This window comes from Molothrus aeneus, chromosome 11 (genome assembly GCF_037042795.1).
Source record: "Molothrus aeneus isolate 106 chromosome 11, BPBGC_Maene_1.0, whole genome shotgun sequence".
Classification (NCBI taxonomy): domain Eukaryota; kingdom Metazoa; phylum Chordata; class Aves; order Passeriformes; family Icteridae; genus Molothrus; species Molothrus aeneus.
The window spans coordinates 3,934,246-3,951,686 of record NC_089656.1 but is presented as its reverse complement, the minus strand read 5'-3'; the positions used below and the strand labels follow the sequence as shown (position 1 = coordinate 3,951,686).

The 17,441-nt window shown below is 41.3% G+C and overlaps 1 protein-coding gene across 1 annotated transcript in view; it reads right to left on the bottom strand.

Moving 5' to 3' along the window:
* The window catches only part of CDH8 (cadherin 8), a 162,171-nt gene that overhangs the window by 69,753 nt on the left and 74,977 nt on the right, over positions 1-17,441 (bottom strand). Inside the window, exons 4-5 of the mRNA XM_066557704.1 lie at positions 15,420-15,539; positions 1,068-1,235 (exon numbers count right to left, since the gene is read on the bottom strand). Coding sequence (XP_066413801.1) covers positions 1,068-1,235; positions 15,420-15,539 — 288 coding nt within the window. The remainder of the gene's footprint in view (positions 1-1,067; positions 1,236-15,419; positions 15,540-17,441) is intronic.

Genomic DNA, 17,441 nt, shown 5'->3' with positions numbered 1-17,441 from the left:
TATCTGTTAAAAACCACTAAGATGAGGTAATAAAATATATATTTTGAAAATAAGCTTTTGCCTCTGCTTATTTGTATTAGATTTCTCTCTCTCTCTCTCTCTATCTCTATGTACATTTTCTACAGGCTACAGAAGCAGATTTATCATATGCTGAGCAGTAGGACAAATCCATTTTACTCTGTGTCCTCAGAACAGGGTAAAAGTGGAGTTGAAGTCATCCATAGATGGAAAAAATTAACTTTACACTGGTCCCTGAGCACCTTGTTAGAAAAACATACTTCTAGGAAAACAAAAATGATGCAAAATCTAGATGCAGCCTCCAAAAACTTTTAACTTTAATTTTCTAGAACAAGCTGGATAAAATGCTAAGTTTCTAATAGTGTATTAGGTTGCACCAGCTCCAAATAAAATCAACCCAGTCATTATGCTTTTCTTCCTCGTTTTTTCTTTTTTGTCTTCATCTTGGAAATAGACTACAAAGCTTGCAGAGAATCTCAGCAGGATGCCAAATCATTTTAACCTAACTCAGCAAGATACCCATTGGAACCACAGCAGAAAATATGGATTTTGAATTAAAGATCAACAATTATCTAGATTCAGACTTATCTTCTTTGTTTTCTTCAGTATTGCCTAATTAGTCAAGGCTTTTATTCCTTTTATCTGTTATATGTGTCTTTTACTGGTGGTGTCACTTTTCTGCATGAGATGGAAGCAACAAAGCACACAGAAACAACTGCACTGAGAGGAAATAAATATGTTTTCAGCAGTGTCCAAATAAATATGTTTTCAGCAGTGTCCAGGCCCTTTTAGGTGGATGTAAGAGGGGTAACAAAGAAGGCAGAGATCTGTACACTGTTGTGGACATAACTCTCTCTTTCCTAAGCTCTTAATCAGGCAGAGGATGATTAACCTCTCTCACAGTTGTGATGTAGTCACAACTACATCTTTTAAATGACATTAAAAACCCAGGCAATATGAAGATAAAAAAAAATACTTGGAAAAAAAAAAAGAAAGAAAAACACAATAGTTTCTCAAATAGGATCACACACACATATAATGGCACTTACTCTGTGCAAACTTAGGAGGATTGTCATTGACATCACTGAGGGTAATTGTCACTGTTGTAGTTCCAGAGAGTCCACCCATATGTCCTCCCATGTCCTTTGCTTGGATGACCACAAAATATTCTTCTTTGGCTTCTCTGTCCATGTTGGGAAGAGCTGTTTTAATTATAGCTACAATAATGGGGGGAGGAAACAATCAGGTACAGACACAAATTCAGTTTGCAGCTGTTTTTATGGATATATGCAAATATTGGTATACAAAAATGTCAAAGGTCCAGTTAGGTTGCCTCTTAATTCAAAGGATGAAAAAGAATTTGAGATTTTGAAAAAATTGTATTAGAGGTCACCTACCTTGATTTAATTAGAAGTGCCCTGAAACTGTGGTTCAAACCCCAAGAATTAATCCTAGCTGTGATACACATTTCTTTTTCATTTTATTCCTGACAAACTTCTTGGATTCTGCTCTACCTCCCACAGAAATCCATCTTTTCCCCACAGAATTCCCAAACAGAAGACAAGCACATAGAAAGCTGACTCTGTGAACGCTGTTAATCACATCTGTTCAGATTGTTTTAAAATAATTAAAACCCAAACCCATTATTTAATCTGCTCCTGTGTGTATTGCAGGCCACAGTTCTTCTCTTAAGTCTTAAACTGAGTGCCTAAAATTGAACAGGAGAAAAACTCCACTCACTGCTCAAGGGGGGTCACCTGTGGAACAATGACCTCAGCAAGCTGCCATCACCTGCTTTATCAGGTGAGAAGCTTTTAAACCTACAGAAATTCAATTATCTGCTGTATACCAAACCATAAAATGTCAGTGGGCTGAAGGAAATATCAACAATGAAGAGTTTGGTTAATTCTGGGGCCAGATCCACTCCTAGAGATTTCATGGACATATAGGAGAAGAAATAATCAAATCCTTTTTTTCTTTCCAAAATCATTCCAGCTGTAATGTGCTAATACATTCACAATATGTATTGAAAGTGTAATACTAAGTGTTTAAAGGTAAATTTAAATAGTCTCATTGCAGTTTAGTAAAGCCCACCATAATAATAAGATCATCACAGACTAAAGAAGTCCCACTAAACCTAGGGAAAGCAATTCAAAATGTGCCATTAAAATGTGGCTTTTTTTAACCCATTTTTTTTAATTCCATTAAAAAAGAAATAATGTTTCCTTGCAGACACTGACAGTAACTCAATTAATCTTTGTTTTGGTTTTGTTTTCTGTGTTGGGACTGAAATAGCTGTGGAGGCTTCATCCACCTCTTACTCTTTTGTCTGGCACAGGTTCTACTAACCAAGCATTTTAGAAATGACACTGGCTGAAACGCTGAGACTACCTATTCATGTAGAATAAAGAAATAGTCTTTTTGCATTAATAGAGATGCCTTTTAGTAAATTCTAACATTTACAAAGTATAAAGAACATGCTAATATTTATGAAATATCCATTTTTCTTTAACAATCTAATACTAAGAACCTGATCAGACCTTCTTTTCATGGCTGGGGACCACACTAAGAGCAAGGGGGTGTAAGGCATTTATAAAAAAGCAATACACTTCCTCCATAAACCACCAAATATAACATGAGAGCAGGCTTGGAACCTACACTCTTGTAATTTTTCTCCATAAAATATTTTTGGTTGTTGCTTCACATATTTTATGATTCTGCAGGAAAATGAAACCTCTGCAGCAGCCAAGGCCAAGAAATCTCCTCTTCCCAAGGAATTTAGAGCCACAGGAGGGCTGGGGTTGGAAGGGATCTCTGGAGATCAGCAAGTCCAGCCCCTCTGCCAAGGAAGGGTCACCTGCAGCAGGTGACACAGGAACATGAGCACAGGGACAGGAAAACTCTCAATTAATAAGTTTTTACTCCAGCACAGGCAATAAAAAGCCCAGAGTAAGAGGAGTTTGGAGCCTCAAGGCCAATGGCCCAGCAGGTGAAAGTGCCTCAGGAGGGAGCCCACATTATTCTGCCACACGCTGAAGAAAATGCTTGTGTTAAGTTTTCTGAGTGAAAGCAGGGGAGCAACAAACCCCATTTATCAGATTTGATAGGTGCAAAATACAGTCAGTGAAAGAGTAGGGTCATTTCCTCCGTGGCAGCCTGGATAAGGAAAGTAAATGATGCTGAATTCTAAAAGCATCTGACAGTTGTGGCTGGTTTGGACTGACTGGGTTACTACTGATGAATAATAATGATGCATTCTGCAAATAAGTCTATTGTTATAAGTGAAATGACTCATAAAATGCATTCTAATGCAAAGCTAGGCTATCAGAATTTGGTCCACATTCATTTTTTTCACTAATATAGCAGATCCAAATATCAATGAACCTTTATTTCAATAGGGCTTGCATTAAGCATACTGTACTTTATCTCCATTATTTTTTTAGGCAGAGTTTCTATGTTTGTTTGGGTTTTTTAACCTAATTTACATAGTTAACTCTAGCCTACAGATGAGTTGTATGAGATGCCACATTTTGTATTCTGCAGTTTCCACTGAGAAAAGTCAATTATTTCACTAAATTGACATTTTTTTCCCAGACAGGTATTTTAATTTGTCTCTTGATGTATTGAACAGTTTAGCCCTTGCCTATGGTTTGAAATATATCAGGCAGATGAATACCTTTAGAAGTGCCAAAATAAAAATTAAAACTTTGACTTTTAAGGCATAACAAGTTTGGGGTTTTTTTTCTGTATAAAGGTACTAACACAAGCTGCTGCTTCAACAGTTTTATACATATCCACTGTTACAGACCATAAACCACCTGCCAGAAGCTGAGTCAAAGTCAAGTTTCCATTTCAAACCAAATAAAAGGCTAAAAAGAAGTTTACTGTTTAAATTACTATAAGAGGAACTGCAGGTTTTTTAGAACCAAACCTATCCAAATTACACAGGCTGATTGTTACCTCTATATCCAGAATCTATAGAACTGAGGTTAGCAACAGGGAAGTGTTAATACCTCTTAGGAGGCAAATTTATAAACACCAAAAAGCTCCATCCTCATCTTTCATGATCAAGACAAATACAGGCTAAGAGAGTTGTGCATGGAGAATCTCAAGGATATTTATTTGTTCTTTTGCTTTATTCTCCAGTCCTCAGGCCAGGCTTGCAGGAAGCACTGGAACCATCTGTTTGTTTTTAGAACAAAATCCAGGCTCACAAAACACCAACACACACCCAGCACACAGAACATGAACTCACTGAGCATTCACCCTGCTCTGCTTCAGTTCAACCCAGAAACAAACGGAGAATAAAATCATAATCACTTTCAGCATGCAGTGATGGATGAGAAGGAGATGTGGCAAACAGGAGCAGTTCAAAAGCAGGAGAATTACCATAAACTAATGTAAGGCAGGTAGAGGCCTGCTGAAAGATTGTATTCAGAACAGTTATCAGTGGCTCACTGTCAAGTGGAGAGATGGATGATGTGGTTCATGGGGTTTGTTCTGCTTCTAGAATCATTCAATATTTCCTGAAAGCCAGAAGGCAGGGAGAACTTATCAAGCCTTTCAGATGACACAAAGTTGGGAGCCATTGCAAGTACAGGAAGAACAGGATTAGCATTCAAAACAATTTTCACAATTTTGAGAGTCTAAAATAGCAGGATGCAACTCAATTTGGCAAGCAAAAAGCATTTTGTGTGAGGGAAACAATTAACTTGCCAATTACAATAGAGCAGATGACTCACAAGACAGAAGAGAATGTGGAGTCAAAATGAGCTGAATGTGAGACAACAGCAACTTGCTGATAAAAGTGCTCAAGCATTTCCTGGTATATTGGTATGTTCTGTGGAAGAAGGTGGAATAATCTTTCCAGTGCACTCACACAGGTAAGGCTGCAGCTGGAACAGTGGGTCCAGTTTTGAAAATTATTGTTTATATGGTCAGAAAAGTATAAGAAAGCTTTTACAGCCAAATACGTAAAAATCACTGGGAACTACTCTACTTTTCCAGTGGGGATAAGAGATAATAAATATAACCTAAATATATAACCCCAAAATGGGTTTCAGCTGCACCGAGAGAGATTTCAGTTGAACATTAGGGGGGTACCCACAGAGGCTGCCTGTAGAATCTGCAGTGTTCCCATTCTGCAAGTTTTTAAGAATCTATCAGTCAACCATCTGCCAAGAATGGGAAGGGAAAATCTGATCCTTTTTGGGGACCAATGGCACTCACTGCATTCTCACCTGAGGTTCCTTCCCTCCATAATGTCCAAGTCAAGGCTTTGTCTCCTTGTAGCCTGAAATAATTCCCAAACCTTGCTGCCATGAGAACATTCACAGACAGACATGTGGTACAACCACTGAACATGCACCCCCCCGAATTTCCCTGCAGATCCACTCCCTCAGGCTGGAAAGATCTGGAAACAGCTTGGAAGGTAAAGAAGTCAAGAAGCAAACCATTCCTTCCAAGGATGAAAACTCCAAGTATTAAGTGCCTTTTTCTTTTGGCTGAGTTGCTTTTCCTGAACAGCCATCAGTGTCCCACTGCAAATAAAGCAGCTGCAGAAGGGGATTTACTTTTGCAGTGGTCCTGACTGCACAATTTGCACAATCTGCCTCACAACTTGAATCAGTTAGAATGCACCCCTGGGGACTACATTCAAAAACCCATTTGGAAGAATATCCACTGTGTCACTGAGAAAGTCCAGGGGAAAGGAAGCAAAGTGGCAGGGACTGCAGCTCATGAAAAGAAAGAAGCAAAAAAACCAACAGAAAGAAGGACCTGACTTTCACTTTTATCTCCATTTTTTTTTAAGGATCCCTTTATGATAATGCTATAAAACTATGCATAATATTAATTGAGCACATGGAACAAAACCAAGCAAGCACTATGCAAAATTGGAACCTGGCCCTGAAAAGCCTTTCTCAAGCATCCCATTCATCCCCCAGGTTTTGTTGAAGACTTCCTGCTATTTCAACTTGCATGCTTTGATACTTTGGAACTTTCCCTACTTCATTTTGCAAGATAAAAGTAATTGCTTTGATCTTCCTTCCGTGCTAGAATCTTGGTGGAGATTCTTATTAAATATAACAGTCATTTAGGACTCAAACTCCTGAAAATCAATCTTGCAATTTCTTCAGAGCCATGAGTGCCATTCTTTGTATTCCCATGAAGCACAGCAACTTCAGTGATGTTTTAGCAGTCCATAAAAAAGCTTTACTTGGACAGCTGTGGAAAACCTGTGCCACATTTTTTTAAAAAATGAGTAGATCATAACCACCTTTACTCAAAGTTTAAAAAAATGTTGTTTGATGTTGTGATACAGGAATACTGATGCACTATTTTTAATTTTATTTACCCTTATCATAATCTCCTTAATAAGAATTATCACCAAATCTTCTAAATTCTTGTTTCATTTCTAAGCAAAACAGGAAACATATCTGCAATCACTAGCAAGGCTGCCTAACTTTCCATAAAAGTTATTAATTACAGGAGTTGGATGAACTATATTCAGATCTAGATACATTTCAAATCAAAGACATGAAACACAGTAAAAATAATGGCTAAAGAATAAATAGTAATGACTAAATAATCAAATGCTGTATTACGTTTTCTATTTCTGTGTCATTTTTGTATTTTCAATAGAGAATATAATAGTGCATGTATTTTATTCTAATGCTTATTTTTACAAAGTGTATAGGGAAGATGGCACTTTTTTGGTAAACAGAGAGCTCAAGGTTGAATATGGTTTTATTAATTTGGGGGTTTTAACCTAGGATTCATTGTCTTTTCTCTTCTAGCCCATATGAGTACAATTTTTGCAGTTTCTGCCCCTGTTTTCATTCTGTAATAGACCCTGCAAGTGTCTTACTGCATGTGACATTACCTGCTTTTCTCTGAGCATTCTGCTGGAAGTGTATCCTAAACTACCTGACTGGATAACACCTATTATAATGCTGCCTTTTTAATTCAGGTGAACTTGTTCCTGGGTTTTAGAGAATGTGTTCAAAGCTTTCAGCTCTACTTACCAGCTGTTCCCTTTTCCCTGGGACCCTTTCACTGGCATGGTGAAAGGATCACTCTCCCCCCAGCTGAGAACAAATTCAGTAAATAAACATTTGGCACTGCATTTACCACCTCGTTTCCTTAGGATTTTATTTGTAGCAATCTAATAGCTGTGATTACACCAGACACTTTACAGAAAGTAGCCTTGGATTCTTTTTCAGGTGCTTTCTAGCTCCAGCTGTGTAGTTCAAATTCCTCTCTCTAATTCAGGCCCTTGAAGCACATTATTTAGATATGTTGCCCGTTTTCCTACTCAGCATGAGGAACAGTCAAGTTCAAAGTACCTCACAAGCTTTCTGAAATGATAGAGCTATTGCTCTGAAATGCAAGAAATATATGTGGGATCAGCTTTTTTTGTTACTGCTATTATTTGATAAACTCAAGAAGCAGAAATCGCTTCTTTCCAAATGCCAATCTGCCTTGATCTTAAGCCACTCAGCTCTACCAGCTGCAGACCAGCAGAACTGTTCTCAAAGGTCTCTGCAGTGATTTTACCCTTATTTTATTAATCACAAGGACAGCTCTTGGTGCTTGCAAGGGCCCAATCCTAAATCCCTGATCCATAATAGCTGCACTTTGTACTTGTAGCTAACGAGGGAGAGCTGCAGGACTGAGCTCAGCTCTGGCTGCGTCAGCCCAGCCCTCTCCTAATGGGCTGTCACCAAGACAACTCACAGGGCCACCAAACACCTTGGCACATCTCCTCGGGTTGCAAAGGCTGTTTAGTACACAAGGACATGAAAAGGCTCCCAGCAGGGTGAGAACAGACTCTGGTTCCAGCACTGCAACGGCAGCGAGCAGTGGTGTGCTCCAGGAACCCCTGAGAGTGCTGGGGAACCACACTGCTGCCCTGGGAATGGTTCTGGAGCCACACTGCTGCCCTGGGAATGGTTCTGGAGCCACACTGCTGCCCTGGGAATGGTTCTGGAGCCACACTGCTGCCTTGGGAATGGCTCTGGAACCACACAGCTGCCTTGGGAATGCTCCTGGAACCACACTGCTGCCCTGGGAATGCTGCTGGAGCCAAACTGCTGCCTTGGGAATGCTCCTGGAACCACACAGCTGCCTTGGGAATGCTCCTGGAACCACACTGCTGCCCTGGGAATGCTCCTGGAGCCACACTGCTGCCCTGGGAATGCTCCTGGAGCCAAACTGCTGCCCTGGGAATGCTCCTGGAGCCAAACTGCTGCCCTGGGAATGCTCCTGGAGCCAAACTGCTGCCTTGGGAATGCTCCTGGAGCCACACTGCTGCCCTGGGAATGGTTCTGAGCCTCAATGCTGCCTTGGGAATGCTCCTGGAACCACACTGCTGCCCTGGGAATGCTCCTGGAACCACACTGCTGCCCTGGGAATGCTCCTGGAACCACACTGCTGCCCTGGGAATGCTCCTGGAGCCACACTGCTGCCCTGGGAATGCTCCTGGAGCCAAACTGCTGCCTTGGGAATGCTCCTGGAACCACACTGCTGCCCTGGGAATGGTTCTGGAACCACACTGCTGCCTTGGGAATGCTCCTGGAGCCACACTGCTGCCTTGGGAATGGTTCTGGAACCACACTGCTGCCTTGGGAATGCTCCTGAGCCTCAATGCTGCCCTGGGAATGCTCCTGGAACCACACTGCTGCCCTGGGAATGCTCCTGGAACCACACTGCTATAGTGCCCCTTGTTGACAGAGTGACAAAACTGTCCTTTGTCTCCTAAAAAATGAAAGAAGCCCAGAAGTTTCTCTCCTCAATTAGGTGGAAAGGGCATCTCATAGGCTTGGAGGACTTCACCTCAAACTTAAGGATGGCCAGTTGGACAGGAGCCAAAAAGTCCCACCTGGGCAATTTACTAGAAAAAGAAGAGAACAAAGAAACCAATGGCTTTTGTGAGGTGTTTTACCAGGGGCAAGAACCTCTTGCATCCAGATCAGTTTTTCTCTGTAAAGAGTTTTGTTATTTTGCCTTTTTTTAAAACCTTTTTGTTTCCAGCACTGCAACAGAAGCCATCCTGCTGATTTTATGCCTCCAAAGGTAATTGAGCTATCTTGGGTGTGTTTTAGATCTCCAAGAACTTGTGAGACCTGGCTCAAGGAGGCTCCTATTTCACACTGCTGCCCTGGGAATGCTCCTAAGCCACACTGCTGCCCTGGGAGTGCTGCTCTCTGGGCTCCATGGAGCTGGATGCTGCTGGACACAGCTGCCTTCTGTGGGGAAGGTGTCCCTGCCATGGCAGGGGTGGAATGACACGAGCTTTAAGGTCTCTTCCATCCCAAATCACTCTGATTCTGTGATACTACAATTCTATGAGAAGGAGTTTCTACACCCCTCTTGCTAAAGCTGAGCACCCACCCATCCCCAGTTCATGGCTCTTTTTATTATTTCAGTTAGGAGTTTACTTCACTTTAAATCTGCAGCAACTGGCACAGCCATGGCAGCAGCAGCAGTCAATAAAATGAGCTGGAAAGCAGCAGCAGCTCAATCCACACTCTGACTCATGTCTAACAAGTACTTTCTCTCCACTAATCCCATGAGGGTTTAGATCTAAAGTATTTAGCAGCTGAACTATTTAGGAAGGCTCTGTTGAACACAAGTGAGTTCTGTTCCTAGCAGCTCATTACTTTCCCCTTACAGTAGCAGATTCCTTCCTGGACCAAAACTCTTTCCCCATTTCTCTCCAGCTTGAAGTGCTTCCTTCCTTGTCATTGTATCATGAGGAATTACAAAACCAGTCCCCATGTCTCTCTTTTATTAACACCTCTCAAATATTTGTGCAGTGATTTCATACCCTTCTTTAATCACCTCTGATCCAGTTTATACAAATTTAGTTCAATCAATCTCTCATTATAAGTAATATTCTCCTGACCTTAGCTACCCTGCTTTGAACTTTGTCAGTATCTCAGCAGGTTTGGTTTGTTGGTTCTTTTTTGTTTTATGATGACAGCTCTTATCAGCCCTACACACAATATTCTGAGAGCACCCTGTACCACTGGGAATGAACTGGACATGAACAACCAGATAGAAGAAATAGCCTGTGTATCACAGCCATATCTGTAACTGAGAATAAACTGCTGGTTTATTCCTCTTGCTCCCTTACCTGTTTCATTCTGCTGGACTCTACTACAAGGTCTAAATGGAGGCAAGACTTCAAATTAAAATAAAAGATTCAAACCTGGCTTCTGCTGAGTGAAGTTTTCATTCCTCCTAGGCTTATTTATTTATTTATGGTCGGATTTCAGGGATTCAACACTGTGGACCAGAGAGGGCCACACACTAAATTAAAAACTCTGCTGTTTAAAGCATGTGCTCTTCCAGCTGAGAGTTAAACCAGGTATAGGGGAAAAGCCCACAATTATCCACTCTCCAGAGATATCCACATTCTATTAGAAGAGTCTTCATCTTCCTGGGTCTGCTGACTCTTCCACCCATCTCAGTTTTACCTCCTTGAGCCTTGGCTTTGTACCAATGCCCATATCCAAGATGGCAGTGCTTAAAATATGTTATTTTCCAGCCAAATTAAGTGTTTGTGCTCCACTAATCCCACGTGCTTTCCAGTGCAGTAGGGCTTTGCTGTACTTTGCCTTCTTTGAGTAACTATATTTCAGGTATGTGTAGGAGTGACATTATTTAAGTTCATGTGAAATGTAAATAAGTCAGACACAGCTGAAAATGTATTTCCTCTGCCATCCCTATATTGTAGAACACAGTGTCACTTCATATTACTTTTCATTATGATAATCTTATTTTAAAGCTGACAGTCATGATTTAATATCCTTGAAAAAGCTTAAAAGTGAGAAGTGTACTCCAGCTACTTTTAGCAGTCTTAAGGAACCCCCTTTCCCAGCATTTGTATTGTCATAATTCAGATTATGAGAGAATCCATACAGCTCCTGTGCCTTTATAAATAAAACACACTAGGCAGGGAGCCTGGCATCACTTACTGAGATGGAACCATAATGATACAAGGAATATATTTCAGCCCACCATGAGTTTTGTTACTAATCTGATGCCATCACATTGCAAGTTTTGGTGCTCATAGAAAAAAATCTAAACCTGTATCTTTGTCATGTATTAATTATATCCACCCTCTGTCCAACAAACCAGTGGTCATAATAAAATTCACCTACAAAAAGTGAAAAATATTCAGAAGAAGCCATCAAAACAGCATTTACCCTAAGCCACATTCAGAGCACCCAGTGTAAAATAACTTCCAAATTACCTCCTTTCATGTGTCTATAACTCTTACAGAAGAGCTTGCAAACTAGAACTGCAGCAATATATGCATTTTTCATCTCAAGTAATGGAAAATTATTGTTTTATGGGTCACTCACCAGCACTTGTTTCTTTGTGGCCAGCATTATAGAATTGTTTCAGTGAGGAGGAGGTTGAGTAATGTGAGTTCCAGCTGAGAGTGATTCAGATATGGGCACATCCAGCCCCTGGCAAGGCAGGAGGAGCCAAAATGCAGGATGGTAAACACCTGCTTCCCTCCCATGTACCCTCAGGTGTGGCAGCCCCTGCCTAGCATAGGCACACAGCCACCCCCTGCTCCTCTGCTCTCTCTTTTTGCTCTGAGGAATCAGGGGGCACGGTTGGGATAATTCTCATGGTTCACTCTCCATGTGCCATTAAAACCAAGCAGGAAGGTCAGACAATCCTTACTGTGAGCCAGGAAAATCAGAAATTACAGAAAGTCCTGCCCTGGTGTTGGTAGCTGCACAGATCTGCATTTACTCTTGGTTTCTAAGAAGCATGATAAAAGGCCAGTAATCTGGAATAACTGTAAACAGATCAGCTCTCACTAGCTATTCTTTTGATAACACTTGATACATTCCTATGAATGACAGAAAATATTTACATTCTCAAGTGGATTGCTCTCACACAGCCCATTTCTTGAAATGCTGATTCTATTTAGGGGAAGATACAATATCTGTGTGCAGAAACAATTCTGTTTCGAATTAACTGAAAAGGCTTTCAACTTATCAGGGCACTAATGAAGTGCAACCACAGAGAAAATGCAGCTGTACACACATCCACATTCCCTCTCACACTCCCAAAAAATCCCAAACAATGCTCAGACCCTAAAATGTGGACCACCCTTGGAGGATCATCCTCAGGTTTGATTTGTTTGGGGTGATACACTACCATACCTGCTCTGCTTTAATTTGTACACGGTCACAAGAGTATCCAAACACTTCCCACTCCAAAACCTGCCCTGAGGCTCCTGAGGACTACAAGATAATGTGTTTTCCTCAAGACAATGGCTTTTCCTCAAGATAATATGTTTTCTTGGTTTAGCTACTGAGACTTGTGGTGGTTCACACTGCAAACATTGGACAAATAGAGAGAAACAAACATCTGCACGCTTTGTATTTGCTTTGGACATTTTGGTTAAGAACAATCTTTTTCAGCCTGTATATGTGGCTGCAGTTTCTACATAACTACCTGCATCTGGTTTGATTAATGATTAAACTTTCATGTAGATTTATATTTTATATACCCTAAACAAAGCAAAGTGTGCTGTTTGGTGAGAGCAGGATGGTGATTCCACTACAGATGAAGGGCAAAGGAACAGGGAACAGCCTCAGCACAGGAACTCAGGCAGCAGCAGTGAATTAAGGAACATAATTAAGGTCCTCCACAGATTTAGAAAAATGAGGGATCTGAAACCATTTATTAACTCAGAAGCAGCTCCATGAGATGGAGCCACTTAGGGGCTGTGGCCACAGTTGAATTCTTTGTCAATGAGTTCCCCTTAGACACCAACATGTCATTTTCAAGGTAACTGAGCTGCTCTGCAAAGGAATATTTGTAGCTGGAAATGAAGGGAGGAGGGGGGAATTAATGCCAGTGAAACAGGAGGAAAACCCTGATTTTCAGGTTCACAAAACCTTTGGAGCTCTCTCTGGCTTTCATGGTAACAGGAATTACTTTCCTAGGTGAGGAATATTTGCTTCTTTGTATTGAGCATTAGGGATTAATACAATACAAATAAGAAAACTAAGGAAAATGAAGTTTTTTTAACATTTAGAGTATTTCTTTCAGGCCATTTTTCTGTGAAAGAAAATCTTCTGTGTAGGTGGAGAATGCACTTTTCAGCTCCTTTAGGAAAGCTGACGTGTTCCCATGCTAAGGCACTAACTTTCCCAAGATGAAACTGAGAAAAACCTTACAGTCAATTCCCCTCTAATTAAGACATCTCACACAAGTCATTACTGCATGCAATAATTTGTAATATTTAAGAAATCAAACAGTATATTTAGATATTTGAGGGTCAGAGGTCTGTTCAGAGGTTTATTTCCATTTGATTGTGACAAATGAGCCACAGGAACTGGGGGCCTTCACTAATAAACACTCTCTTAACACACTTATTTTTGGAACAAGCTGCTCTTTTTCCATTGTACCCTGCTAGAATTTTTCTCTGTAAAACTCTATTTTACATGCAGTGTAAAAATAAAAGGCTGAATCACATTCCAGAGATCCCTTTCACATTTAGGATAGCTGTCCTTCAACCAGAAAAACCTGCTTTGGACTAATCCATTAATATTTATTGATGCACAGTATTTACATAAAGTCCCATAAAGTTAGGGCATTTCTAGGAATGAGAAATAATTTTTCCATACAATATCATCAGAAATATTTTAAGAAATTCCAGCTTTTAAAGATTACAGGAGCACTGTGTTTAATGTTGATGAGTAAACTTAGTTCACTTAATCTATCAAAACCATCCTTTAATAATTCCTCTGAGTATTAATTTTATAGTTTTGTTACTCTGCACAAGGACAAGAATTTGTACTCCTGTTTTACTGCTTTACAGCTGTATAAATTCAGGTGGATATGTTTTAAAAAGAGTTTTATTTTTCTTCTCCTTAGGAGATCACAGCTGCTTCACTCACTATGATTAAAAAGGACTTCTAGTAACAGGTGACAGAATAATAGAAATATGATCAAATTACCTTAAAACTTGCTTTTTAGACATAACTAAATTAATCTGCTGTTTGGACAACCTATGCACAGAAAACAAGAGGGAATGGATTTATTGGCACTTCTTTCAGATGACTTTCAAGACTACAAAACCACAGAGAAATAAAGTCAGTCTAAATGCATGCTAATAAAACTTCACACCAACACTCATGATTGATGCTCTTTCTCTCCCCAAATTGATCCAACAAATCAAGAAAGAAAAAGAATTTTCAATGAAAACATAAAATATATTCACTGAAATTCCCAAGCTAAACTGTATGCTGTAGACTCATGTTGAACATTACATTATGCTCCTCAATCCCCCCAGGCCAAGCCCTGCATTCCCTGAGCAGTTTTGTCACACAGCTCCTCCTCTGCCTTCAGTGCTCCTGTGACCTCTGTGACATTGCCATCACCATCACCCCACCACTGTTTATCCCAGGTTTCCCTGTGCTTCTCCCTGAGATCAGATCTGAGGAACACAAGTGAGACCTGAGTTACACCTGGGTGAGGAGATTCACGGACTCCACAGAATCACTGGGTTGGAAGAGGCTTTAAAGACCATGGAGTCCAGCCCAGCCCCAACTCCTCAACTGAACCCTGGCACCCCGTGCCACATCCAGGCTTTGTAAAACACACCCAGGCATGGGGACTCCACCACCTCCCTGGGCAGCCATTCCAGAACTTTATCACCCTGTCTGTAAAAAACTTTTTCCCAATATCCAACCTATATTTCCTTCAATGCAGCTTGAGGCTGTGTGCTCTGGTTGTGTCAGTGCTGCTGGAGAAGGAGCCCAGCCCCACTGAGCACAGGCACCTTTCAGGAGCTGTGCAGAGTGATGGGGGCACCCCTGAGTCTCCTTTTCTCCAGGCTGAGCACCCCCAGCTCCCTCAGGGGTTCCTCACTCACAGGGTTTGTGTTCCCAGCCCCTCTCCAGCCCCGTTGCCTCCTCTGGAGGCACTCAAACATCCCAACATCCTTCCCAAACTGGGGCCAGGTTGGACACAGCACTCCAGGTGTGGCCTCAGCAGTGCCAGTGCAGGGGCAGAGTGACCTCCCTGCTCCTGCTGGCCACACCATTCCTGAGCCAGGAGGCAGGGGATGCTCCCCTCTGCAATGACAACCAGAGAATTACTCCAGCTTGGAAAAAGCCTCTGCAGCATCAATCCCAAGCACTCCCCAGCAGTGCCAAGCCCACCTTGTCCATGTCCCCAGGTGTCACATCCACACAGCTTTAAATCCCTCCAGGATGGGCACTCCCCACCCTGCCTGGGCAGCTGTGCCAGTGCTGCAGAACCCTTCCCATGAAGAAATGCTCCCCAATTCCCAATCTAAGCCTCCCCTGGAGCAAGCTGAGGTGGTTTGCTAAGCCAGGGGTTGCTGTGCAGTCACCTACCTGTATGGGGCTCAATAGAAAAGTAAGGCTGTCCTTCCAGAATGCTATAAACCAGCTTGGCACTATTTCCATATACTGGATCATCTGCATCTGTAGCTGTTACTTTAGTAACAAAGGTGCCTAAATAGAAAGAATACACACAATTAATGTTTACACTCACTAGAAATTTGCATATCTTATCCAAATACTAATTTGAAACAAAAATTCATTTCCTTGGGAGCTGTGTAACAATAATAAAAGAAGGAAAAAATATCAATAACAAGTTAAAATATTACTTGTGGAACAGAAACAAAACATTTTCCTTCAAGCTGATGTGTGCCAGCAGCCTGAATTTCTGGGTAAAATAAAAGCCCTTTTAGTATCTGTATTATTTAAAGTTTCTTCATAGAATGCATTTAAAGCTACCCAATAGATCTGTGTAGACTTCAAGCATTTGCAAAGGAATCATATCAAAGGGATACAAAACACAAGGTTAATAATACAGTATTATATAATACAGTATAATATGTTGCATTTAAGACTTGCAAATTCACATTCGAAAGAACTTTGCCAAGTTACAGAGACCAGATAGAAAAACAATAATAAAAAGGGTTCTTTTTTCTTCCCTTGGCTTGCAGCCATGATAATGATTTGATGTGGCCACAGTGACAGAGTTGGGACAACAACAATTGTCTCTGAAATGAGTCTCTGCCACTCAGGGGGCCATTGTTCAGCCAGAGTTATAAATTCCATACTCTGACAAAAATAAATAGAGAAAAAAAAAAAAACAAAAAAAGAAATTACCCTTTTTATTTCTTAGACAACATAGCACTTGCCATTTCTGTAAGAAGCAAAATGGAATGAAATTTGGTTGGTTGCATTAAGGTTGCTGCAGAGAGGGTTTTTTTTGGCTGACATTAAAGTATGATGGCGTTAATTAGGCTGACAATAAAGACAATATCTACAGAGGGAGAGAAAGCAAGAGAAGGAGAAAGGTTAAGGGCTGAATTATGTTCAGAAAGGAGAACAATTACAGCATCCACCAAAAAAATCACCCTTTCTAGATATGCTAATAAAAATAGCCTCCTGTTCCTTCTCTGTGTGTGCTGTGAATCCTCATCCCATGGCCCTTCAGGACAGCAGAGCAGAGGGAAGGGATCCCTTTGGCACAGCCTTGGTCCTTGCCCTGTGCTCCTTTTTCCTTCCCCTGCCTGGCAGTTCTGTGGATTACAGCACATGTAAATTATTTGGAGAAATGTTTGCATATCCAGATCCAATTTGCATACGACCCAAGAGCTGCCATTCCACTCTTTCTGGGCACCTCAAACACCAGGGCAAGCTGTGGGGCTGCTTTGGGAGGGCAAGATTTGGGAGGATGGAGAGCAGCTCTCCCAGGAGCACAGCTTCTGCAGGGACTGAAGCTGTGGCAGGTTTGCTATGTGGAACTAACGAGATAATTCTCAGTGAAGGGAATGTGGGTGGCAGAAATACATCTCACTAGAGAAAAAATGGCTTTTGGCCAGTATTGGTCATTTATTTTTTGTGTAAATTTACCCATTCTTACAGGGGAGAACATCAGCAAAGGGGTGCAGAGGATGTGTTCCCCCAGCATCTCTCCTGGGCTCAGCAGAGGCCAGAGGAGTCCTGCAGCTGTGCACATCCCATGGAAAAGGAATATTATGTCACATCTCTCTTGGACAGATGCTTGCTGAGCCTGTTTTATAAATATGCAAACTGTTCATGTTTGAAGCTTAACTTGATTTGATGCTGAAAGGTGATCTTACACCTAACCTTTAACAGAATAGTTTTTAACCTGTCATGGGGCCTGAGAAATGGAGTTTATCCTCAGCTTGGTGGTTAGTTTGTGAGGAATTAACATCAGAAATGTATTGTCTGCCCAGTGACAGCAACCAGACAGCAACAGACAACTCCTGACAGCTGTGAGTGGAAATGATAAAGGGGACAGGTGACACTTGTGGTGCCCACCCCTGTGGCAGGTCCAGCAGCCTCAGCCTACAGGAGATACCCTCAATGTTCTCCTTC